The sequence below is a fragment of the Myotis yumanensis genome, unplaced genomic scaffold, assembly GCF_028538775.1.
Source record: "Myotis yumanensis isolate MYYU_CA2020_CCGP unplaced genomic scaffold, mMyoYum1.0.hap1 SCAF_2, whole genome shotgun sequence".
Taxonomy (NCBI): domain Eukaryota; kingdom Metazoa; phylum Chordata; class Mammalia; order Chiroptera; family Vespertilionidae; genus Myotis; species Myotis yumanensis.
In genome coordinates, this window is record NW_027223753.1 from 10,592,473 (window position 1) to 10,618,890 (window position 26,418).

The 26,418-nt window shown below is 53.4% G+C and overlaps 1 protein-coding gene across 1 annotated transcript in view; it reads left to right on the forward strand.

The window, feature by feature from the left end:
* IGSF21 (immunoglobin superfamily member 21) overlaps positions 1–26,418 on the forward strand; it is a 208,839-nt gene that overhangs the window by 157,893 nt on the left and 24,528 nt on the right. Inside the window, exon 4 of the mRNA XM_070403146.1 lies at positions 21,694–21,812. Within this exon, the coding sequence (XP_070259247.1) occupies positions 21,694–21,812 (119 nt within the window). The remainder of the gene's footprint in view (positions 1–21,693; positions 21,813–26,418) is intronic.

A 26,418-nucleotide genomic window follows, 5' to 3' on the forward strand; every position in this document is an offset into this window, starting at 1 on the left:
TCCCAGGGATGGTGGCCTCGGCCACAGTCACCAGCACCGCGTACTGAGTGCCTGTGAGCAGCCAGGCAGGGTGCTGGGCTGGTGGAGACTGTGGGAAGCAGTTGGGCGCAGGCCCTTTTCTTAGGCTCTCGATGACCAGGTGGGGGCGAATTATTATTGTCCCATTTTATGGGTGAGAAAACCGAGACCTAGACCTGCTACGTGCTGGAGGGCCCATAACTAGGAAACAGAGGAGCTGCCGTTTAAAACCAGGCAGCGTCTTGTCCTCTGCCTGTCGCCTTTCTGGCTCGTGGCCCCAGGACTGAGTCTTTCTGGAAAACTTGGAAACAGTTCGGAAGTCAGGGGCTCTTCCCTGATTACGACCATCTCGGGAGCACGTGAACATTGGCTCTGATCAGATCAGGCCCCTGTTGTGGCATAACTTTCTCTATTCACCATAAAGCTAATAAACTAATAAATTAGACAGAATGAAAATATCATTGGGCCAGACTGCACACTAACGCATTGCCGTAATTACTCTCTCGGCTGGGGCCAATTCCTCAAATTTCGCCTTGGCCAAGTTTCCTCAGCTCACCGTGTCCCTAATAAGGCATAACTCACTCTATAAACATTAAATTGACTTATTTATTTTAAATGGCAGCGGAACGGAAAACCACCTTGAGAAACCTGTTCTTCCCGCCTCTGCCTCCCGGTGAGCTTCGCCCTGCGATGGTTTTTTAAACCCAGACGCTATCTAGTCTGGTTCACCCTGCCTCCCGCGGCCTGGCCTGGCTGCTGCTCCCACGCACGGTTCCAGCGCTGGAGATCTGACTGGTTCTCTGGAGGCTGGCGCAGGTCACCCTCTCTGTACAAAGATGATTCGTGCCTAATTAATGATAATAATGGCGCTAACATCTGTGAGTGTGTGTGACTGGTGCTGTGGGCTGGGCTCTCCGCAGCGGCCTCCCTCGTATGTTATGGATTAGCTTAATCCTCCTGATAAGCCGGCCAGGGCCCTCCTTCTCAACCCCACTTTGCAGAGGAGGAAACGGGATCAGAGGAGGGACTTGCCACACAGAGAATGACTCGGAGCTGGGCGGGGACCCAGGCAGGTGGTCTGAGGCCAAAGCCTGGGTCCTCACCATGATACTCCTACCTCTCAGCGGACTGGCCCCCATGATGCCTCGGGCTGGGGGGCAGCTAGGAATTCAGGCGCCGATGAGACACATTGCTTGAGTTGTGGGAGGCACTCACAACCTGGTGCGTGTATGTGGGGGGTGGGGGAGATGGAGATCTGGGCACCTAGACAGTGGTTACTGGGGACGCCCGGGTCCAGAGGCATCTACCCAGCCTGGCTGACAGGGGTGCAGGAGGTTGAGGGGCTTGGGTGGTGTATCAGAGGCCATGGTTGGTGGGAGTGGTGGGGGTGGAGAAGGCCAGACAAAGAAATGGGGGGGGGGAGGCATTCCAGGGGGAGGGCACAGCAGGGGCAAAAGCCAGGCAGGGCACCCAGAGATCGGTGGCTAGAGTGAAGGGAGAGACATGTGGGAGCCTTTGCCCTGGTCCAGCACAGTCTCAGGGCTGTTCCTAATCACACTGTGGAGACGATGCCGCTGTCAGCTGACAGCGGTCTCTGTGCTGCCATAAGCTGGCCCACATGGAACCACTGGAACCACCGGAACCAAGAAAAGAGGGAAGCCTGGCCACATGGGAATTGGGTTTGGCAGGGCTGTTGTCCCCAGAGATTAACCCAGCGCCTGGGCACCTACGAAACCCAAAGCCGCCTTCTCTTGTGTCAAATGGGTAGGGACACCTCCATCAAGGGACATTGATCCTCAGCCTCGGTTCTCTCTGGACCCACAAGCCCAGCCCCTTGTTCAACATTTCCCTTTGTCTGTCCCAGGCAACTTAACTCAAACTGAACTCGTAGGGGCTCCTCTCAGCCACTCTTGCTGCTCATCTTAGGGAAGGGCCAGGCCAGCCGCCAGCTACCCACACTAGGAACTCAGTAATGTGTTCAGGCGCTTCTCTACCTCACACACCGCCCCCCCCCCCCCCCCCCAGTCAGTCACTGTGTCCCACCCCCGGTACCTCCTGAAGTCATTCCACTGTGGCTTGTTTCGATTGCCCCTGCCAGACCAAGCCGCCAGCATTTCTCATTCACACCATTGCAGAGCCTCCTGGCTGCTTAGTCACGCCCACTCTGTCCTTCCTCATCCCACCCTCTACCCAGCAGGGCTAAGACGCAGACTAGCCGTGCATGCCAATGCCCTCATTCCCCTCAGATTTCTTCAGTGACTGCTAGCTACTCTTCTTAGGAGAGAAACCAAACTCACTAACATGACCCAGGAGGCCCGACCCCTGCCTGCCTCACCTCTGCATCCTGTGCCACTGCCCCTCACTCCACTAACCTTCCTTCACTTCTTCAGTGACCACTTCACCACCCTCCCAGGTTCCCTCTGCCTGGACCCTCGCCACCTGCCCTCCCCCACTGCCTCACCGGCCAAGTCCTGCTCCTCCTTCTGACCTCTGTTTTCATGTCCCTTCCCAAGAAAGCTTTTCCTGACTTTCCAGGGTGGTTTGCTCAGATCCTCCACTGTCAACCCTAGTAGGACCCTGGGTGTCTCAGGGAACTCATCACACTATTAATTAAACACGTATTTCTGTGGTTAGTTCCATCCCTGACTGGAGCACCAGAAAGTAAGCTCCATGAGAGCAGGGATCATGCCTGCCTTGTTCACTGTTGTCTCTAGTATTTACCCCATGTGCTATTGAGTGCAACAGAGCAGACACACAATGTAGAGTTGTTAGATGAATGGATGACGGATGAATGGATAGATGGATAGTTGAATGGATGGATAAATGAGTGGATGGATAGTTGGATAGATAAATGAATGGATAAATAAATGGATAGTTGGATGGATGGAAGGATGATGGATGTATGATTGAGTAGTTAGATGGATGGATAAATGAGTGGATGGATGGATGGATGGATAAGTGAATGGATGTTGGATGGATGGATGAGTGGATGAATAGATGGGTGGATGGATGAGTAGATGGATAGATGGATAAATGAGTGGATGGATAGCTGGATGGATGAATGAATAGATGGATGGATGGATGGACAGATGGATAAGTGAATGATGTTGGATGGATGGATGAGTGGATGAATAGATGGGTGGATGGATGAGTAGATGGATGGATGGATAAATGAGTGGATGGATAGCTGGATGGATGGATGGATGGATGGACAGATGGATAAGTGAATGATGTTGGATGGATGGATGAGTGGATGAATAGATGGGTGGAGGGAAGCACTGGGTAGTTTTATGAGATCCTCTGTGGAAGCTCCCAGCATGGTGTCTGGCATAGAAAAGTCACCCAGTGTTTGTTAGGGTGGAAACACGAAGGTCTGCCATGCTCCAGTGCAGGGATTTTGACTTCGCCTCAGACTCACTTTCTGAAAGGCAGAGCTCCTGATGGGAAACCAAAACCCGGAGCCAGCCAAGACAGAGGCATGGCAGAGGCCCACGGTGGTCCTCAGCCTGTGCCAGTCAGTCCCTGGGCCTGGGCTCTGCCAGGCAGTCATGCAGGGGACTGGGGGAAGGAGGCCCTGGAGACCTTGGACTCTGTCATCACAGAGCTGCCATCTGTCGCCTCCTTCCCAGCACGGCCATGGCCCCTGCAGGGCCACAGAGAGTGAGTTCCAAAGCTGGACATTGCAGAGTGGGGTCCCTGCTGCCACTGGGGATGACCTCCCCGTGCATTTCAGGAAGCACAGTTGCCCAACCTTTCCTGCCTCTTGTTCAGAGGGTCCTACCCCTGCTCAGTGTAACTGTGAAATGACTTGGCTGTGCGCATGAGGGAGACCCCCTGGCCCTCCCTTCCAAACTACAGGTGGGTGGACAGTCCTCCTTCCTCTTTCTCACCTTCCCGACACCACATCTCCTTACATTGGCAATTAGCAGAAGGAACAGCTGGTGGGAGGTTTCGCCTGTAAGTGAGCGTCCACTAAAATGCTCCAGTCTGCCAAGCCACGGCTCACTTCTGCCTTGTCTGCACTGATAAGGGGTGTGTGTGTGTGTGTGTGTGTGTGTGTGTGTGTGTGGTGTCTGTTTGTTAAACAGGACTGTTTTTGCTTTGAAGTTGGTGAGAATCCAAGATGCTCAGTCCAGGAGCTTGAACCCAGTGGGGCTCGGAGTGGGGACTCGCCCACACAGGCGCTGCCACCCCAACTCTTCCATGGAAGGATCGACTTTGAGCGCCTGGTGGTCCCATCTCTGCCCCGCCCTCGCTCAGGCCTCCTGTGAGTCCTTCCTCTCGTGGGGCCTCACTCACAGACCAGGGGCTCACAGGTCAAAGCTGGCCACTAACAAGTTCTGTATAACTGACATAGAATTGTTTTTAATTTAAAAATGTTTTCAATTAAATTAATGACAAGTTTTGAAAATCAGGAGATTTTTACATACAAATCTTTATTTTTTGCTTTTCTTTAAAAAGCTGAATATATGACTTTTCTACTAGTTATTCCCAAATTATAGCCATCAGCTGCTATAAGTAGTGACTGGACTCAAACCGGGGAACGACCGCTCCATTCCCTACAGCCCACACCACTCACTACTGTCTAAGTCAGGGGTCCTCAAACTATGGCCCGCGGGCCACATGCAAATACAAATATTGTATTTGTTCCCGTTTTGTTTTTTTACTTCAAAATAATTTATGTGCAGTGTGCATAGGAATTTGTTCATAGTTTTTTTTTAAACTAGAGTCCGGCCCTCCAATGGTCTGAGGGACAGTGAACTGGCCCCCTGTTTAAAAAGTTTGAGGAGCCCTGGTCTAAGTTATATCCATCAGAATTAGTTTGGGCTATATGAAAACACACACACACAACAAATAAATGTGTCTTAAACTAGATAAAAGTTTATTCTTCTTTCTCCTAAAAATCCATGTAGCATGTGGGGTATTCCTTGGTGTCAGGGACTCAGGCTCCTTCCCTCTTGATGTCCAGTGGGCACAGCCTCCATTCTCAAGTTTACCTCAAAGTCTAAGAAGGCTGCTCCAGCTCCAGCCATCAGGACTACATTCCGGCCAGAAGGAAAGGGGGAGGGGAAGAAGAGAGACTCACCTCCTCCCTTGAAGACCCTTCAGGAAGTTGTACATAATATCTCTACTTACATTCCATTGGTCAGAACATAGTCACATGGCCATCCCTGCTGCAAGGATGACTGGGAAATGTAGTCTTTATTTCAGGCAGGCATATGTCCAGCTGTCAGGGGTTCTATTACTTTGCAGAGAGAAAAGCTATTGAATTATTTAACTTCCTTACACAGGCCATAAGCCCATGAAGAGGAGAACTTGTCTTTGACTTTGTCTCTGAGCTTCTGTTACTTTATTGGCAATTTACATACTGTTGTTCATCTCATAAAGTTCTTAGGAATTCACAAAAAGATGATGGATGTCAGCATGCATAGCCAACTGTGTGGCACTTAATGTCAGTTCAGTGGTTGTTGGCTTCATCCATTCTTCCCCCAGATGTCCACATGGCTCACTCCCCTCCTTCTGTCTTTACTAAACATCCCCTCCCCTGACCACCCTGCAATTTAAAATTTAACCCCTCCTTCCTTCCCACCTCCTGCCCCCCCTCCCCCTCATCACTCTCTATCCCTGGCCTGTCTTCATTTATTTTTTTAATTTGTTTTGTTTATGGTCTGTCTTCCTCAGACCATAAACAAGAACATCAGCTCCATGAGGACAGTGATTTTTGTCTGTACTGCTCACAGCTGTGTCCCCAGCACCCAGGACAGGCCCTGACACAGAGTAGGTACTCAATAAAAATAGAATGAATGAATGAACAGATAGATATTCCTTGAATGTCATCCACGTGCTAGGCACTGTGCTAGGTGTGAGAGACAGAGCAGAGAATGAGATATCTTCCAGTTTTCACATCCCCGTGGCATCGAGCCCAAAGCCGAACGCATGAAGATAAATACCTATTACCTTGGATGGGATCTCAGTGCCAGCAGGAGTCCAGGCGTTTTAATTTTGTTTTGACAAAGAGGCTGATGGGAGAGGCTGGCTGGCTCCTCTGCCTCGCATCTGCTCGCGGTCCCCGGCGCCCTGGCCTGACCTTCCCTGCTCTCAGCCCACGGAGCTCAGGACAGGAACGTGTAATTGGCCTGCCCTACTTTTTAAGAGAACCCAGATTGAAGGATTGGGTTTTTGGTGGACTGACCTGTTTAAGAGCCTTAAGAGGAAGCTGGGAGTTTCAATTTTCCACTGCCAAAGCAGGGCCATTTTTAGCTCGGCTTTGATGAAACAGCGGGAATCAGCTTCGGCCGTGGGTCACCCGTCAGCTGACCTGCTTGGGGAAGGCCTCCTGTGGGCCCGGGCCCAGCTGCAGGCGGTGGGGAGTGTTAGGGCTTTACTCCAGCCGGGTGATTGGTCCTTCCCTGACTCAGCCCCGGGCCGTCCCAAAGGAGGGAGTGAGCTCTGGGCCACTCTCAATGTTTCCTCCTCTTGATGGGCTGCTGGAGCCAGACAGTCCTGGGCTCCCGCCCCAGCTCTGCGCACTTTAGCTGCAGGGCCTCATGCAGTTCACGGGGCCTCTCTGGGCCTCAGTTTCCTAATCTGGTCAACGAGGTTCGGCATTTTGGTCTCACTGCGTGGTTGCAGTGTCAGTGGCACTAGATGATAGAACGCCAGCTCAGACTTTGAGGATATGTCCCCCGATTCTCTCCCTGCACCGAGCTGGGCTGATGGACAGCACACTTGAGGCCAGGGGGCTCCGGCAGAGGAGGCTGCTCCGAATTGGAACACTGGGGCCCGCCTCCTGCTCTTCTAAGGGTCAAGAGCCATCTCTTTATCTTTTCTGATCCCTTTGTCGAACCGTGATGGAAGGGCGTGGCCCCAGGCGGGTCGGGTCTCCCACGAGAGGCATCGAGGTGATGGATTCGCGCTGGCGTTTGCTTCTGGGGAACATGTGGTCGCTGCAGTGAAGAGACCTGCTCTTGGTCACCAGAGGCACAGCCAGGCTGGGCACCCAGGGCCTCATGTCCCTTCAGCTGGCAGGAGGCCCAGAGTGGAGATCGTGGCCGACCTCAGAGCACCCGCTCCTCCTGCTTCCCCTTTACCACTCTTCTTGCTCCGTGGGCCTTGGTTTCCATCCTGCCCCTGACCTTCGACCTTGCAGAAGCCCAGGGCCACTCCCACCTCAAAAGGCAATGAGCATGGCGTTCAGGGCACCACCTCTGGGGCCAGCTGCCGGAGTGCAAACCCCAGCTCTGACATCCTCTGGCTGAGGGACTGTCAAGTTCTAAAGCACATCCCGTGCCTCAGTTTCCTCATCTGTGAAATTGGGGTGATGATGCTAATACCTACCTCATGGGATTATTGTAAAGATTGAGTTTAAAGATGGGGACACTGAGGCTCGGGTACTAAATAACTTGTCCCAGGTCACTCTACCATAGCTTTAGCTGAGAGTGTCTGATACACGGAAAGCTGTTTATTATTATTATTAACTAGTGGCCCAGTGCACAGATTCATGCACATTGGAAGGAAATTAATTAAAAGAAATATTTTAATATTGCTATTCGCCCTTTCTCTATGATAGAAGTGTCAACCAAATTCACAATCGACAATGACAGATCGAAACACATGCATGCGATTGGCGCCAGCGAGAGCTTTATATGTATTGTGCATGTGCGAGGCAACGTTTCTTTTTAAATTGCCAGTGTGCGTCATATGTACAGGCCGGTTGGTCGGATGGTTGAATGGATGAATGGTTGGTCACTTAGCCTTTTATGTATATAGATTATCATTATTATTATTATTTCAGATGGCTTTGTGGGGTTTGAAAGAGATCAGTGTCCATAGTGACTCACACAGGGTCTTGCACATAGTAGGTGCTCAGTAAACCGCTGACATGCAGAGGTGAAGGAAGCACGCACTGTCCCCTAGAATCCCTTGGTCCAGGGGCCTCGCACAAGATCAGAGTGCTCAGCGGTGCCAGGAGGTGCAGGAACCCCGGGTCAGCCACCTGCCATGCCTTCCCTCTCCTGCTGAAGGCAGGCTTGCCTCCCAGGGGCTGGGGGTCTTCATGATGCCAACTCTCACCCATTGCCACATAGAGAGGCAAAGACAGAGAGATTCCTGTTAAAGAGCGAAGCAACCACGAGGGATATAAAGGAGGCAGCTGGCAAAGCCGCGTGCCCTCAGCGTAGTTGCCTCGCTTCTGGTTGGCTCACTGCCACGCTTCCTGGTCTGAGTTTCCCTTAGCCGCTGCCTGGTTTCTAGTCCCCCACCACCCAGTCTGTCACGGGCCACGGGCCCTAATCCCTTCCTGTGCTTGCTGGGCCTGGGATGGCATGAGGTAGATGCAACATCCTGAACCCCTGGCCCCTCCCACCCATGCCCGCCTCCCAACCCAGACCCTGAGTTGAGCAGACTGACCATGAGGGGCTAATGGATCAATCAGGATGTGGAAGAGAAAGTGGTTTCCATGGCAGCGGTAAAAGACTGGAGAAGAGAGGCCTGGGGAGGAACGGGAGGAAGAGAGGAGAGGAAGGGGTCAGAATGGGAGGGGCAGGGGAGTGGGGGGCAGGGAGCCAGAGAGTCAGGGGAACGGGGTCCACAGAGAGAGATGGAGGATGGGCTGGGAGTGGGATTCAGGGCCTGAGGCTCAGGGTGGGAAGGGCCAGGATGGATGGCACAGTGACTGGGCATCAAGGAGGCCAGAGCGGTGGGGTCCAGAGATCCCAAATCTGTCCCCATCCAGGATCTGGGTGCTAACTGCCTGGGCTGGGTGATCTAGGACCTCCAGGCGAGGCTGTGTTTTCTTTGGGAAGTCATCGTTGGGAGACAGAAATCTGACTTCTGAGAGGTGTCTTCTCACTGGAAACAAGTTACCCCACTTGCCCCCTCCGCCCCCCCGGGCAAGCGTGACTGCCACTCTGCAGCAGCCCTCTGGGTGGGAGTGACGGGGCCTCCACAGTGACCTCCTTTGAGCCTCAGAAAAGGCTCCCGACAGCGCTGGCGCAGAAGCCCAGGTCCAGAGCCACAGGTGACCTGCCTGAGCCCAGTCCTCAGAGGCCGGGCTGGGCTGGGCTGGATGAGCCCCCACACCTTCCAGTTCAGCAGGAAGGTCCCCTGGGTGTGAAATGCTAGAATGCAGAACAGCGGAGCTTGGGGGGGAGGGGGGAAGGGGGGCAAAAGAGGCAAGCCCCGACCTTTGGAAAAGTAAGAGGGACAGAATGGGGCTCACCGGGTCCTCACCCTCTCCTGTCCCTGTAAGGAGGGGCCGGCCAGAGACTGCAGCTGTTGGACGCTAATTATAATGTCTACGCTCAGGGGTGGCATGTTCTGCAATTTCTCTCCCCTTTGCCACCCGTCTTCGTTATCCCTCCCTCCCAGCCCTGAGTCTGATTGGAAGCCACTGGTGTTTTACATCCACTGAGCAGTTTCATGATGGAAACCGTTTTCAGCTTGAAAGGGGATAAAAACCACGCTAATGGCTTCTTAAAGGCCCCTGAGAAAAGGACTCCCGGCAGTTTCTGGAAAGAACAGTGAGACCACAGAGGGAAGAAGGCACTGCAACTCGTGGTGCTGAGGGAGGGCTTCTTAAATAAGCCGGTTTTCTGGCTGCCCAGGCCCCCCTGCCTGGAGCTCCCCTCCCTCCCTCCCTGGGCCCCCTGCCCCCAGATGGAGACCGCTGTCCGCCTCTCATTGTGCTGCTCAGAGTTCTCACAGTTTTTTATTCACTAATTTATTTATTTAATACTAGAGGCCTGATGCACAAAATTCATGCAAGAGTAGGCCTTCCTTCTCCCAGCTGCTGGCACCGGCTTCCCTCTGACACTCGGGACCTGGGCTTCACTTACAGCCCTGGCTTCGTCTGGGAGGTCATCTGGAAGGATGTTCGGTCTAATTAGCATATTACGCTTTTATTATTATAGATGTGTTGTTGTTTTTTTAATTTCAGAGAGGTAGGGAGAGGGAGAGAAAGAGAGAGAAACATCAATGATGAGAGAGTATCATTGATTGGCTGCCCTCCTACACGCCCCACACTGGGGATTAAGCCCGAAACTTGGGCATGTGCTCTGACCAGGAATCTAACCATGACCTGGTTCATGGTTAAAGCTCAACCGCTGAGCCATACCAGCCAGGCAAGCCTGCACATTTAGACTAGCTGGACCTTGGCTGGCTCCCCAGCCTGGGGGCATGGCTGGAAGATGGTGGGGCCCCAGTTGTGGGCTCCCAGGCCCATGGAGCGGGTGGGGCCTGCCCTTCTGCTTGGCCCTTAGAAAAAGCTGGACCCAAACTCTCCAGCTTAGTGCGGTGGAAAGAGCACCCGGTATTCCTGGCTTGTTGATACTCCATTTCATTAAGTCTTCCGGCTCATGGCAACCACAGGTGCAGTTCAGTGAGCACCTACTATGTGCCCCCTCCCCATGTGAGGGGCTCTGTAACACCATCACCAGCCCTCAAACCACCTGCCGGGGATGGGAGGGGGGGGGGCGTCCTTGGCCCGTTTCCCGAGCCCTCGCTGGGTCACCTGGCACTCTTTATCCTTGATGGGCTCCTGACTGCTGTCTGGCCTGTGGCCAGTCACTCCTCTCTCTTTACTTTTCTCATTTGTTAAATGTAAGTGACCAACCATTCTGATCTGCCTGGAGCTGGAGAGTCCCTGAGACATGGAACGTTCAGTGCCCAAACCAGGCAAGTCCTGGGTAAACCAGGTTAGGCTGGGAGATTGGTATTAAGGAGAACTGGCCTGCTCTCCATACACCCTGTGCCATAGGACTGTCCTTAGCTTGGAGGAGTCTCCTTTCTCCACCAGCATCTCCACCTGGTACAGTCCACTGGCTCCACTCCTCTGGGGCGGCAGGGGGGGGGGGGGGGGCGAGAGAAGCTCCTGGAAGAGTCTGGGCGGGGCAGGGCCAGTCTGCTCCTGGAAAGCACTGGCCTGGCCGGAGGAGAAAATCCAGGGAGTGGCCAAAAGGAGGCAAGGGACTCGGTTCTGGGTTTCGGGCTGTTCTGTCGCTGTCCCAGTGGGTTGAACAGGTGGCTTTCCTCGAGAATATAGTGACGAGGGGTAGCTCAGGTCTTCCCGTTTCAGGTGACTTTAGCCCAGGTCACACCAGGCAGAATGAGACCATTTGCCCTTGATCTAAGTCTCGGGTCCCCTGTCTGGGGGGTGGGGGGTTGGGGGGCGGAGCATAGACCCACCCCCACCGCCGGAGGCCAGGAAAGATGGAGAATGCATCCTCGATATCAGAAGCTGGAGGACAGGCGCAGGGCGGGGCCCAGGGGGCAGGATCAGCATAAAGTCGGTGCAGAATGAGAATGGGGGAAGCACGGTTTGCGTGCGGCCGGCTTGGTGGCAACCCCTGGTGGTCAGAGGGCTCCTTGCAAAATCTATTCTCAGGTCATTTCCATTGCACTGCTCTGTCACCAGGGACATACCATGCGTCCAGGCCCCCCGAGCTCTAGGGGAAGCCAGTGGGAGGGCACCACCCAGTGTGTCTGGTGGGGACGAGGGAGGTTAAACAGGTGGTTGGGCCCAGGGGGAAGGGAGAAGGGCTGGAGGCCTGAGACTTAGAGCGGGGCCACCTGGGAGCTTGTTAGGAACTCTGGGTCCCCACCCAGCCCTATAGCGTCTGCATTTGAACCAGATCCCCAAGGATTTCATATCAATGGATCAAAGAATGGGCACTCTTTGGTTTGAGACAGGCTTCGCTCCTCCGTTCCCTCCCAGGGTCTCCTATAGAGGATCCCATCCCAAGACAAGTCTAAGTCTAGACAAGGCCCTTTCTTGCTGGTCACCACCTGACTTTACAGCCATTTTTATGAGCTTTGCCCTGTGGCACTCTGAACGTGTGGCCCCAGCATCCAGGGGCGTGACCCTGAACTTGGAGCGTGAGCAGGTGTCCAAGGGAGGGAGAAACAAGGGCCAGGCCAGTGGGGGGATGGGGGGGGGGTGCAGACAATCAGGGAAGCACGGCAAACAGTAAAACTTCATTATTTCCCACTCGAGAGCTTTCTTTCCAGCGGGGATGAGGGGGAGCGGAGCTGAGCAGGCACTGGGCTAATAAGATTGCAGGGGGTGTGTTTAACCTACTTGCAAGAATGAACCATTTCCTGGCCCCTTAGAAGCTCTGTTTCCATGCAAACAATGGTTATACAAATGAAAAGGCTCTCCAGTCTCTTCATTAAAGCAGTGCCTCAAAGGACCAATCGCTACCTGAATCTCCTCCATTAGCCCAGAATGAGATACTATGTATATAAATGAAGATGTTTGAATTACAAAATGCCTTTTAAAGAGGGTGGATTATAAAAGTTTGGTCCTGACAAGCCTTCTGATTCCACTGCTTTATTTCTTCCACAAGAGATATGAGGCCACACACCCTTCCCTTCCTCGCTTTGTCCCTCCCTCCCTCTCTCCCTCCTTTCCTTCCTCCACCCCCTCTGCCTCCCTCCCTCCCTCCCTCCCTCCCTCTCCCTTCCCTGCCCCTCTTCTCCCTCCCTCTCTCCCTTGCGCCTTTTTGGGTCAGGAGCAGATCTGGGAAGGTCTTGAAATCAGACTGAGTTTAGGCTTAACTCTCCAGCACATGGACATCAGGGGAAGGGAAAGTTTCAAGCTGGAAAAGGACAGGCCAGACTCACTGGGATAAGGTCACGCTGGCAGCAGGGTGGGGAGGGGACAGACTGGAGAGACCCAGGCAAGGAGAGGTGGCAAATGCAAACAACAGTGGAAACTTCCGACAGAGCAGAGGCAGTGGAGTGGGCGGAAGGCGATGTCCACGTGTCACTTGTCCCACAATCCCCCCGCCCCCCAGAGAGGATTGGAAGGAGAGCGGGTCTCAATCCCTGCCCTCAACTGCCACGCTCACTCTTCTCTCAGGGCAGCGATTTTCAGCGGCGTGCTGTGCCTTGAGAATGTTTAAAACGTGCCGAATCTGACTGTTTATCAGGGGCACTGACCTCGTTTCTCTTAGACTGTCAAATTAAAAAATGACAACAGCCGCCACAGCAATAGCCATTGGTGTGAATGAGTCAAAATTATACCTATTTCTTTTGTCAGGTCGGCAAAAAAAAAAAGCATATGTTTTTTTCGGTGTGCCGCAGAATTTTAGTAATTGGTTTATGTGTGCCATGAGATAAAACAGGTTGAAAATCGCTGTCTTAGAGAAATCCCGTCGCCTCCGCCCTCCTGCCGAGCCTCCTTATCCCTACTGCACACACAGTTCCAACAGGACTTGTAATTTGGGGTTAAAGCTCACTGCAAAAGGGGTGGGTGGGAGGGGTGACATGGATGAGATGCTTCTAGAGCAGCGGTTCTCAACCTGTGGGTCGAGACCCCTTTGGGGGTCAAACCACCCTTTCACAGGGGTCGCTTAAGACCATCGGAAAACACATATATAATTACATATTGTTTTTGTGATTAATCACTATGCTTTCATTATGTTCAATGTGTAACAACGAAAATACTTCCTGAATATCAGATGTTTACATGACGATTCATAACAGTAGCAACATTACAGTTATGAAGTAGCAACGAAAATAATTTTATGGTTGGGGGTCACCACAACATGAGGAACTGTATGAAAGAGTCGCGGCATTAGGAAGGTTGAGAACCACTGCTCTAAAGGAAGGCACCCCGAGCCCTGTGTGTGAGAGACAAGAACTCATAAAAGGCTGCCCTCGTACAATCCCTTTAGCAACAGTTGGATGGCGTCTTATAAAGTTAAACCTACGCCCAGCCTCCCACTCTTTGGTATTTACCAAGAACAGTGAAAGCATGTGCCCCCCACACAGACTGTCCCCACAGGCTCAGAGCACTGCCATTTGTCACCCCCCCCACACAGAGGGCAACCCAAGCCTCTGTCGACACTGGCCAGGTAGACAGAAGTGGGCGGGTGCACACACGTGATGGTACTCAGCCATAAGAGGGCCCAGCTACCGATCATGGCAATGACATGAACGAATCTCCCAGTAATGACGATAAGTGAACGAAACCAAACCGAAGAGTACCCATTCTATGACTCATTGATAGAAATCCCAGGACACGTGATCGACAGGGGTTGGGGTGGGAGGGATTATAAAAGGACACAGGGAAACATTGGGGAGGTGGTATGCTCCTTATCTTGACTGTGGCAGTGGTTTCAGTGGTGTATACATACGTCGACACTCCACAGATGTGTAAACTTTATGCAGTTTATTGTTTGTCAGTTATACCTCAAGAAAGCCATAAGCACATTTTTTCCGAAGGCAAGGGCGCCGGGGGATGGATAGTGAGGGGCAAACCAACCTGACACATTGCACTGCCCCTAAGACGGGCAGGATGAGAGTGGTGTCTGCGATGACCTTGAATCTGAGGCCACTGAATGAGTGTCCGGCCTGCTTCCTCTCGCTGTTTAAAAGTATTGCCCTGTCTTCTTCCCTGCTGTATACTCAACACCCCAAACAGCGCCTGATACTAGGAGGGACTGAATCATTTGTTTTACATTTTTAATCCATTAGCAGTGTTGGGAGAGGAAACTGACAATGCCTGCAGCTCGCCAGGCTCTGTTCGAGGTGCATTTACATACGTTCCTCACCTCAGGCTTCAGTGCCCAGCAAAGTCGCCGACTGGTCCTTGATTCCCCAACAGCACAAGACGAGTAACTCACAGACCCACCCTGTGTCCTCCCAGCCCACCCTCTGCGCCCAAGCCCTCCACCAGGACCCAGGAGAAGTGAGGACTCTTTCCCGTGGAAGACAGAGCTGGGGAAGGAGCACACCCGAGGCCGTTAGGTCCAGTGGGTCTGGAGAATGTGAGCATGACTTGCTCAGCCAACCCCAGTGATCAGAGCGAAGGGGCCCACTGGACTGAGGCAGAGAAAGGGAATTTAGAAACAGAAAAGCCTGTCCTGTTTCTCCAGCGGGAGGAAGCGGATGCTATCCTTACCTGGAGAGTGGTGTGGCTCAGATAGAAATGTGCTCAAGAGCAGTGGAGGCCAACTCGGGAACCAGAGCGCTCAAATGAATGGCTGGTGCAGGAGGGTGGCTGGTGCAGGAGGGGGGCTGGTGCAGGAGGGTGGCAGGAACAGGAGGGTAGCTGGTGCAGGAGGGTGGCAGGTACAGGAGGGGGGCTGGTGCAGGATGGGGGCTGGTACAGGAGGGGGGCTGGTACAGGAGGGTGGCAGGAACAGTGTGGGAGAGGGCCTCCGAAGACAGTGTGTGGGTCTGGCATCCACCGGGCTTGGTTTTGAATCATGGCCTCCACCTACTCATTCTGTGACCTCAGTCATGTTACCTCTGTTTTGGGTGTCTCAGTTTCCTCATCTATACAATAAGCATAATAATATTATTATCACTACAGAATGCCTATTAGAGCATGACTTATATACCGTGTCATATAATAGGGTGTTTTCAAGGATCCAGTGAGACAGGGTAACGTGCTTACTATACAAAGCCTCCCATTACAAATAGTCCCCCAAAAGCTCTCACCCCACAAGGCGAGTATTATAATACCCATTTATCAGATGGAGAAACCAGAGGACTCCATCCAACCACACACAGCTAGTCGGGCCCAGGGCCCAGGGCGCCTAACAGCCTAACCAGGCTTAGGCTGCTCCCACTGCCGTCATTCACACAGTGGGTGGCTGAGCACCTACCAGGTGACCAGGCTCACAGACAAGGGGCTCGTATGCTTCCCTGGAGGAGAGACAGATGGATTAACGTGCAATGAGATGCAGCCCTGGGGAGGTGGAGAGGAACTCTGTTTGCACAGGGGTGGAGTCAGGGCAGCCTGCCTGGCAGGGGTGGCATCTGAATGTAGAGCTTACAGACCGCTTATGTGATTCTAGCCCATTGGACTATCATACCACCCCAGCTCTGAGCTAAGTCCTTGAATCATTCCATAGAATCTTCTCAACTGTCTGATGGGGTGGGATCAGAGATAGGCTTCGAAAAGATGGCTAGAGGCATGCTATGTAGACAGAAAGGAAAAGTGGTCCAAGCAGAGGTAAAGGCATGGAGGCAGGAGTCACATCCTCGGTAGCTATGCATCCACCTCCACCAATGCTCAGTATGGGGCACAGCACCCAGTAGGCATACATGCTGTGCCCAGGGTGGGCAGCCCGCAGCCCTGGCCCCAGGCCTGGCAGAAGCCCCCGTGACCAGCCCTTGCATGGCCTCAGCTGAGCCACAGGGGCCACGAAGAGAGCCAATGGGGCCCCGCCATCTCTGAGCCCAGCTTTTCAAAACCACAATTACTCGCCCTTCAGAGCCGCTGTCAGTGTTGGTAAACTCCAGCCACTAACCTGCATTACACTGATCTCGCCAGAAACCTTTGCCGTTATTAATAGTTTATTGATCGCAGCCCATAGCTGATGAGAGTAGGCCTCCTCCCCAGCCCCGGCGGGGCCCTGCTATCTGCGAAGGCCTTCTATTCTGCATGCAGATCAATGCCACTCAAGTCTGGGAAAAGGGGTCTCTGGGCCGCTTAATCCACTTCGGAAGGATAACGCTGAAGGCACAAGCTCAGATGAGACACTGAGGCGGATTGGTCCAAATCAAAGCTATGGCTTGGTGGCGGCTGGATTTGAAGATAAGAACTAGAATCTGCCTGGGGTGGGGAGGGGCTGGCCCTGGTTTCTGCACAGGGCGAGGCAGGGTTCTCCATGCTCACACTACAGCCACCACCCATCCATGTAACAAATATTGATCGAGGACCTACCATGATGGTGAGCTCTGTGCAAGGCCCGATACACTGGTAAACCAGACGGATGCAGACCCTGCCTTCATGGAGCTTACTGAGCGTGGCCAGGAGGGGAGGGCATTTGAGAGTCGCAACATATCCGGTTAAGTTACCATTTAGACAAATACTACTCAGGAGAGCTAGGAGGAGACCTGCTGTATCAGTTAGCTATTGCTGCATAACAAGCAGTCCCAAACCTGGATGGTTTAAAGCAGTGGTTGGCAAACTCATTAGTCAACAGAGCCAAATATCAACAGTGCAACAATTGAAATTTCTTTTGAGAGCCAAATTTTTTTAACTTAAACTATATAGGTAGGTACATTGTTAACTTAATTAGGGTACTCCCAAGCTGGCCTTTGCTAAAAATGTCCTCAATCTGATTGAGGTACGTTCACTGAGGTCAAGCCCTTCCAACTATCCCATCCACACTCGTCTTGTATACTTATTTCATCTATCTCCTTTTGTTCATCCTCTCTATATGTCCAAACCATCTCAACATACCTTTCTCAATCCTCGACACTACATCTTCTTTCACTCCACAACGTTCCCTAAAATTAACTTAATCAACTTTACTTAAAGTTTTAAGTCAACTTCGCACTGTACATGCGCGCCCGCACGTGGTATTCTATGGAAGAACCACACTCAAGGGGCCAAAGAGCCCCATGTGGCTCGCAAGCCGTGGTTTGCCGACCACTGGTTTAAAGCGACAACCATGTATTATTGCTCATGAGGCTAGGGGTTGTTGGCTAGGCACATTCCTGAATGTAGCCTTGACTGGAAGGGCTGGGCTCTCTCTCCATGTGCCCTCATCTTCCTTCAGAGCAGCAGTTCTCAACCTGTGGGTCGCGACCCCTTTGGGGGTCAAATGACCCTTTCACAGGGGTCACCTAAATACATCCTGCATATCAGATATTTACATTACAATTCGTAACAGTAGCAAAATTACAGCTATGAAGTAGCAACGAAAATAATTTTATGGTTGGGGGTCACCACAACATGAGGAACTGTATTAAAGGGTCGCAGCATGAGGAAGGTTGAGAACCACTGCTTCAGAGGCTTGTTCTCGGGGCAGAGAAAGGGAGAAAGTGAGGGGTGGGGGTTCTTTTGAGACAAGTCACAGGGCCAAGCAGGGGAAAGAGACTCCACCCCTAGACAGGGGGAACTGCAACGCACATGGCAAGAAGCAGGGATAAGGGAGGCCACCCATCCTCGTCATCGATGCCAGCAGCCTGCCCACCCTCCCAGTCCAGGAGGTCACTGAGAACTGACCACTGCTCTGTAACTTGAAGGCTGTGCCAGGGGAAGAAAATGCCATCTTCTCAGGAAAGGAGAATGTTGTCAGCAAACATGCTGAGTCATAAAGGGAACGTGGCTAAAGTCACCTGTGAGTGTCACCTCTGAGGGAGCCCGATGGGATTCTGGGGCAGAAAAAGGAAAAGCTGGTGGCATCCGGGTAAAATATGGAGTTAGGTTAGCAGTGACATGTCGACTTGGGTCTCTTACGCTGACGATGGCACTGTGGTCGTGTGAGGTGCCAACAGCGGGCGAAATTGGCGAGGGTGTGGGGCGCTCTCTAGTTTCTGTGCGGTTTTTCTGTAAACCTAAAATAACTCCGAAATAAAAGGTGTGCATTTTAGAAAAAGAACTTGGCACCCAGGAGTGATGGAAAGAACACCCCTGTAGCTGGCGAAGGGGAGGCTGAGGTGTGGCTGGAGACCGCGTGTGAGGCCCTTCTTGGCCAAGATCAGGACCCTGGTCTTCATCCTGGAGCAGAGAGAAGCCTTTGAAGGCCGTTGGGTGGGGCAGTACCATGAACACCATTTGCATTTGAGGCCCTCTGGGTGCTGCCTGGAGAGCCGATCAGGAGGGAGATGGGCAGGGGCAGAAAGCCGGTTATCTGTCCCTCTCCCTGTCCCGGTGAGCAGCGGCGTGCAGTGCAGGTGGGGGCAAGTGGATAGCACAGGATCCGTTTAGGAGGCCGAACCCCAGGGTGCCGTCCCTGACTGTGCCTGGGGAGAGAGAAATGGGGGGGATGAAGGATGGAACCGGCCGTGAGACTTGGACCATTTGTGGGGCCCGGGAAACCAGGAGAGGGAACATCTGAGGCGGGAGAGCAGCTGCGTGAGATGCTGCCTTCCTCATACAGCACCCACCCAGGTGTCCCCTGAGCTGTCTTCTGCACCATCTGCGTCATGTCACCCATACGTGTCACCCAGACATACTGCTTATGTTACTGTCGCCTGAGCATGTCATCAGCGTAGCGATTGCCTAAACGTGTCACCCGTGTCGCTAGCACATAAGCACGTCTGCGCAGATCACCAATGCGGAGGCCACCTGAACATGCCCACCTGCGTGTCAACCATGTCATTATCCTCTGATTACATCATCTGGGTGGCTTCCAGCCACACGGGTCCCCCGAGCCGGTTTCTTTGCAGAGCAGGCACCGGAGCGTGCCGCCTGCACACCTGTCGCCCACGCCGTCGCTTAGGCAGGTAGCCTCGATCCCTGACACTTATGAGTGTCACCTAAACATGTCGCCTGTGGTGACTGTCACTGTCAGCAGTGCCCCCTGGGGAGGGAGGCTATTTTTTTTTTTTTTCAGTCTAGAGTTACTAACAAAGAAAACACTTCCTGGAGGGGAGAGAGAGCTCCCTGCTGTTTCCAGGTCACTGTGCTCCCTGAGAGCCCAGGGAGGGAGGAGAGGGAGGCTGCATCCCCCACCCCGTTTCCCTGATGAAAAGCTCCCTGTTCTTTAAGTCTTTCATGACAGTCGGTGGACCAGATGTCAACCTCTGTATATTCTATGTAAATGAAGGTGTTTGCTTATGCTAATGTGGGCTGGGTGGTGGGAGGAAGGGGAGCTGGATCCACTCAATGAGACAGCAGCCACGGAAATCCAGGCTGGGGCCCAGGTGTGGGGTGGCAAGGGGGAAGTGGGGAGGGGGTAGTGAATCATAGGAAATGGAGCTGGAAGACAAAAACAGGGGGTACAGCAGAAACAAGAGGAGGAAGGCGTAAATCTGAGGTTAGATTGCTCAGCAGAAGCAGATGGGGGAGAGAGAGGCTTAGCCAGGAACCGTGGAAAATGTGTCCGAGATGGGTGGGAGCGAAGAACTGGACTGAGGAGCCTCCCTTCTCCGGGTGGCAGGGCTGCGGACACCCCGAGCCTGTGCTCTTAGCCACTGCCCCCCAGGGGGGCTCTCCGACGGGACCGTTGGGCCAGTTTAATGCACTCGGCATTTACTAGGCGTTTGTAAGTTTGAGCTTCTTCCCCCACTTTCCTGCTGCAGCGTGAGAACCTCTAAGAGCCAATCACGTGACCCCACTTCTAAGCTAGGGCCAGAATAGACCCCCTTTTGGCTGCGAAACTGGACCCAGATAAGGTTGGAATTGGCGGGAGGACACACAGATTTCCTGATGCAGCCGCTAGCGGCCTCTAACTCCAGGTCAGGCTCTCGGGGCATCGCAGGATGAAGGGACGGCAGGGGACAGTGCCTCTCCACTCAAGGCCACTTTCGTGCCTACAGAGGTCTGGCCGGGACTGCGTCTAATTTAATCCTCACTGAGGTCCTGGGAAGTATCAGCCCCATATTTTAGATGAGAGAACGGAGGCTCAGAGAGAGACAGGGGTCTCCCACGCAGGAGTGAGGAGAGAGCCGCCCTGCCGGCATTTTCCACAGGGAGAGAGAACCGCGTAGCAACCCATTCTTAGCACACCCTGAAGAAGGATCTAGAACAGTGATGGCGAACCTTTTGAGCTCAGCGTGTCAGCATTTTGAAAAACCCTAACTTAACTCTGGTGCCGTGTCACATATAGAAATTTTTTGATATTTGCAACCATAGTAAAACAAAGACTTGTATTTTTGATATTTATTTTATATATTTAAATGCCATTTAACAAAGAAAAATCAACCAAAAAAATGAGTTCGCGTGTCACCTCTGACACGCGTGTCATAGGTTTGCCATCACTGATCTAGAACAAGGATCATCAAACTACAGCCTGTGGGCCAAATCCAGCTGTTGTTTTTTAACAGCCTGTGAACTAGAATGTATTTTACTTTTTTTTTTTTTTTCCAATGATGGGAAATAGCAAAAACAGAAGATTTCAGGGCACAAGAAAGTATTTGAAATTCAAATGTCAATGGCAATAAATGAAGTTTTATTGGAACACAGCCACACTGATTTGCCCAGGCCCTGTCTGTAGCTGCTTTTACTCTACACAGACAGAGACTGTAAAAGCAACAAAGCCTAAAATATTTACTCTCTGGACTGTTAGAGGAGTGAGGTTTGAATGGGTCTCTCCTGTCCCCACGGGTCACCTCCTCCGAGAGGCCCTCCTGACGACCTGGGGCAGAAGCCGCTGCTCCCTCTGTGCTCAATTGGCCCACCCTTTCCCACGCGATTGGGAGCGATGATCGGCTGCCCTGCCTCCTCGTCCACGGGGGCGGGCTCCTTGAAGACAAGAATTTTACTGTGTTTCTTCTCAAATCCCCAGATCTGGGCATAAAGAGACAGTAGGGCAGCGTTCAAATTCCCACCTTAGCTTGTGTTAGCCACTTTGTCCCCCTTACAGCTCAGTTTCCACGTTTATGAAATGGAATGACAATCCGTACATGCAGGGTGGCCACGGAGGGGATGCGGCAGGTCACAGTTCTGAGCCTGTGCCACATGCCAGGTGCCTCCGGACCCATGTCATCCCCAGGCCCCCTCGGGTGGGCACCCCTGCCATCCAGTTCATGAAACCGAAAGGAGCACAGATTTAATGTGGCTGAACACAGCCTCACCCCCGCCCTCGGAAGCACTGAGCACAGGCCGCATACAGTCAGCGTTCCATAAATGTGGCTCCTCCTCTCAGCCCAGCAGGCGCGCGCTTGATCCAGGAGGGTTTGCTCAGCGAAGGCTGAACAGTGGGGCTTGGGGGTGGTGCCTTTCAGGCCCGGATCACGGCCCTCACCCTGCTGCTCTGCCTCCCCCAGGCTGCCCGAGGTCCGAGTCTCAGACAACGGTCCCTACGAGTGCCACGTGGGCATCTACGACCGCGCCACGAGGGAGAAGGTGGTCCTTGCATCGGGCAACATCTTCCTCAACGTCATGGGTGAGTGCAGGGCCTCGGCCCCGGCATCCCAGTGAGGAGCTGTGTGTGCGTGTGTGTGCATGTGTGTGCCTGGGTGTGCATGCTCACATGCACATACACCGAGGGGCTGTCCCGGGCACCACCTGCTAAAATGCCTGTTGTGCTGGCAGCAGGCCTTCTCCTTTCCCACCCTTGACCTTGAGGTATGACCGGTGTGTCCTTGCCCCTGAGGGTTTCCTCTCTGGACCCCCTTCCTCTACCAGCACTGAGACCCTGACGTCATGAAGACAGAGCTGCCCTCACCACTGGGCCCTCATGGGCCGGGCACCTTGGAGGGGCTCTGACACGTGGATGGGAACAAATGGAGCTGGGGGTGTAGTCAGAGCCTCCCACAGGTCAGCGGCTGTCGCGGTCTCCGGGTCTCAGTTGTCCCTCTGTTAGATGGGGCGGGATGCAGGAAGAATGGATCCTCATGGACCACGCAGATGCGGGCTCTGGAAGCCAGTAAGGACTCAGGGAGGGAGGTACAGGGCACTGTGGGAGCAGCTGCGAGGGCACCTTTCCCAAGCCGAAGCCAAGAGCCACGTTCATAGAAACACCCGTGGGGAAGTGCAGTGGATGGCGCTCCTCAGGGAGGACAACCCAGGAGCCTCCAGGGGGTCTGAGACATCGTCTCGGCGGGACGCACACCTGCTGCAGGAAGAACGATTCTGACCCGGCCGCGTGCCCCTCCCTGGACCTCCCAAGCCCTTGAGCATCTAGGGACGAGGTAGAAAGCACACTGGACTGCATGTCGAGGCTCCTGGGTTCTGGGCCTGGCTCTGTGCCTCCATTTCTAATTCGCAAAGTGGGGGTGCTAATGCTCAGGCCTGTCTCTGGCTGCCTGTGCCCCCCCTCAGTATCCCCATCTGTAAAAACAAGGGCCTTGCGCCCAGTGGTGGCCGAAGCCCCTTCAGCACAGATGTCCTGCCTCCAGAACGCTAGGGTCGTGGTCTCAGCTCTGGGCTCCAGTGTCCCCCATTTTCTTATCAAATGGTATTTATCAGGAAACAAAGCTTGCGGGGCGCGAGCAATCAATGGAAGCATAAAGGCGCCGTGGAAAGCCGCGGCTTCAGGGGAAATTGAAAACCTCCAAAGGCCAGGCCTCCAGGAGGACATTGATTCCCATGATGGCAGCAGGTGGAGCGCTCTGGCCTCCAGCAGGGCAGGAGGAGGCATGGACTCCTGGCTCAGCACTGGCTGGGAGGGGGAGGGGAGGGCTGGGATGGGGGGGTGCAGCATGAGGGGGTTTCTGTACAGACGTCCTATAATCCAGCGGCCATGCCAGCTGCGAGGCAGGCACTGGACTGTGCCTATTGTGCAGACCTGGGCTCAGAGAATGGAGTGGTTTGGCCAAGGGTGGGAGGATTAAATGAGATAATCCACAGAACAGAGTGCTCTGAGCCCAGGCCAATTTCCAGCGTTCAATAAATAGTGTCTCTTTATAGTATCAGCCAATCATAATCATGTCAGCAAAAATCAGGCACAATTAGGAGAAAAGTTGTGCCACCCTCTCGTCCACCTCCATGGCTCCTTTAAATATATGTCAAGGCAGGTTTCAAACATTAAACTCTCTTCATTGTTTTGTCCTGTCGGTGACATTGCATCACACACACACACACACACACACACACACACACCCTACCTCCTATCGAGGGGGGTCTCCTTTGTGCCCCGGGGGATCCTAAGGACCGTGGCAGCCAACAGTGGTGCGAGATGGCCCCGCCCCTGGCTAATTTGGGGGTCAAAGGGAAGCTCCCCAGGTCAGTGGGGAGATGGGGAGCCAGGCACAGCCCAGGGCCCCACATGCATTGTCAGCTCCGAGCAGTTCTGCTGCAGAGCCCGGCTTCCCAGCCTGCCCTCGCCGAGTGTGCATCCGGCACATCCTAACGCACTGTTTCCAGAGGCCTCTGGGTAGAGATCAAAATTCGAGAGTGGCTGTAATTTCACGCCTCTAACAGCCCCGCTATGTGGTGGGGAAAGACATTTGGGAGCCCCGTGGGGGACACCGAGGGTTCGTGCCGCACGCCGTCATTAAAATGTTTTTATCCGGGCTGCAGATAAATCGTAAGCCAATTTCAAAGCTGCATGCTGGGCCCCGGGAACGCATTACACACAGTCACAGGAGCATGGCCAAGGCTCTTCTTGGGGTGCAGGGCATGCGGGAGAGCATGTTCAGGGTGCGATGTTACAATCAATTAAATGTGGCGAGGCCCAGACAGCCCCACCCTGTGCCACCAGAAGACCGAAGCACAGGGCTTCTCGGCCACCGTCACGGGGCAGAGCTGTCACCACCGAGGGGGCTCTTCCAACCCACAGCTAACACTCAAAGCCACGTCCCGCCAAACACGGTCTGTGTGCCCACCACTGGGTGCTGAATGTCAACCCACAGTTAACCGTGTGACCTTCACGAAAGCCCTCGGAGGCAGGCATGGTCACCCCCGTTTTACCGATGAGGGAGCAGAGGCTCTGAAAGTTCCTGGGGCTCACCCACCTGAGTGACAGTCCCACCAGGCCTGCCGAGATCCGGGCAACTCTGAACTCCCAAGGGAACCATCCCTACCTTTCGTCACTCAACTGCCAGAAAGCGATGGGCGGTGGGAGGTGGGGTGCAGAATGGAGAGAGAGGGGACCTCACCTGGGTAGGACCGAGGCCTCACTAGGAGCACTTGGCTTTCCGAAACTCAGACAGTCGGGTGGGGCTCCTTTTCCGTCGGGGCCTGTAGGAGTCTGGGAGGACAACGAGCCATGCCCCAGTCCCCATGGCTGTACCCCTTCTCCCATCCTCTGAGACCCAGGGCCCCTCTCAATCCCTCTGAAAGGAGCACTGGACCAGGAGTCCAGCAGCCCTGAGTCCAAATCCAGGTAGGTTTCCACTTGTGGCAAGGACGGTCTGGTATTGAACGTCCTTTCTAGGAAAGACAAGATCAGAAAGTCTTTTCTGTGAAAACGTTAGAATAGGCCCCTCTGAGCGTGGTTACATCTACAAAGACCCTCGTTCCAAGTCAGGTCACGTGACAGGCACTGGGGGTTAGGGCTTCAACAAATCTTTTCTGGGGGAAACAATTCAGCCAACACCAGGAACTGGGCCAGGAGGGAGCCGAGCAGGAGTCGCCGCTGTCTGACTCTGAATCCCACACTCGCTGCTCCCAGCCACAGGGGTCTCCCTCCATTGAGCATTTACTAATACGCCAGGCACTGTGCTGAGCTCCTCATAAGTTAGCTTAATGAGCCGGCACAACAGCTCCATTAGGCGGGCACACCGTTCCCCCTTTGCCAGATAAGGAAGCCCAGAGGTGCTACCGCCTGCCTAGGCCACCCCGGCGCCGGTGGCGGGGCAGGGGTAGTGCCTCAACCTCACGTCACCTCTCTGCTCTACCGGAAGTCGCAAAGTATCGATCGGCATTAGTAAAAGGTCCCATCTCAGGATCCCTGCCTCTCTTCTGCAGGCTTCTGAGTGAGGTTGGCACATGAAGGTAGAATTTTGGAACCTGAGGCTGCAGTGGCACCGAAGCACACCATATGCTTCCCAACCCTGGGGCCAGGGGACACAGCGCCCACCCGGAAACAGTTGTTATGAATTCTGAATAACAGCTGGGGTTTTCCCAGGGTATTTTACTGATTTTTTAAAAATTGATTTCAGAGAGGAAGGGAGGGAGAGAGAAATAGAAACATCAATGATACGAGAGAATCATTGATCGGCTGCCTCCTGCACACCCCTATTGGGAATCAAGCCTGCAACCCGGGCATGTGCCCTTGACTGGAATCAAACCCAGGACCCTTCAGTCCGTAGGCCAACGTTTTATCCATTGAGCCAAACCAGCTAGGCCCGCAGCGGTTCTCAACCTGTGGGTCGCGACCCCTTTGGCGGTCGAACGACCCTTTCACAGGGGTCACCTAAGACCATCCTGCGTCTCAGATATTTACATGACGATTTATAACAGTAGCAACATTACAGTTATGAAGTAGCAACGAAAATAATTTTATGGTTGGGTCACAACATGAGGAACTGTATTTAAAGGGCCAGAAGGTTGAGAACCACTGAGCTAGGGCATTTTTTTTTTTTAACTGGAATTTTATTAAGTACATCTGGTGCTTCCCCCCACCCCCACCTCATCCCCTGTGTTTTCTTTTTAAAATAACTTGTTTTATTGAGATAGAATTCACATACTCCAATCATTTAGAGTATACGACCCAGTGGTTTTCAGCATATTCAGAATTTGCAATCACTTTTAGAAGGTTTTCATTGCCCCAAAGAAGCCCTGTACCCATTAGCCGTTGCCCTCCACCCCTTATCCCCTCCCCCTCCCCCCAGTCCTGGGCAAACACTAACCTGCTCTCGGCCTCTGCGGATTTGCCGGGACAATTCATGTTCATGGGGTTACACAATGTGTTCTTTTGTGCCTTCCATCACTTCGTATAATGCCCTCGAGGTGCGTCCATACTGGAGCGTGTATCACACTTCATTCCTGTCTGAGGCTGAGGAATCGTCTGCGTATGTCGGACGACCTTCTATTTGTCCACTCACCAGCCGATGGCCAGGGGGTTGCTTCCACTCTGGGGCTACTGTGAATAGTTGTGCTGTGAG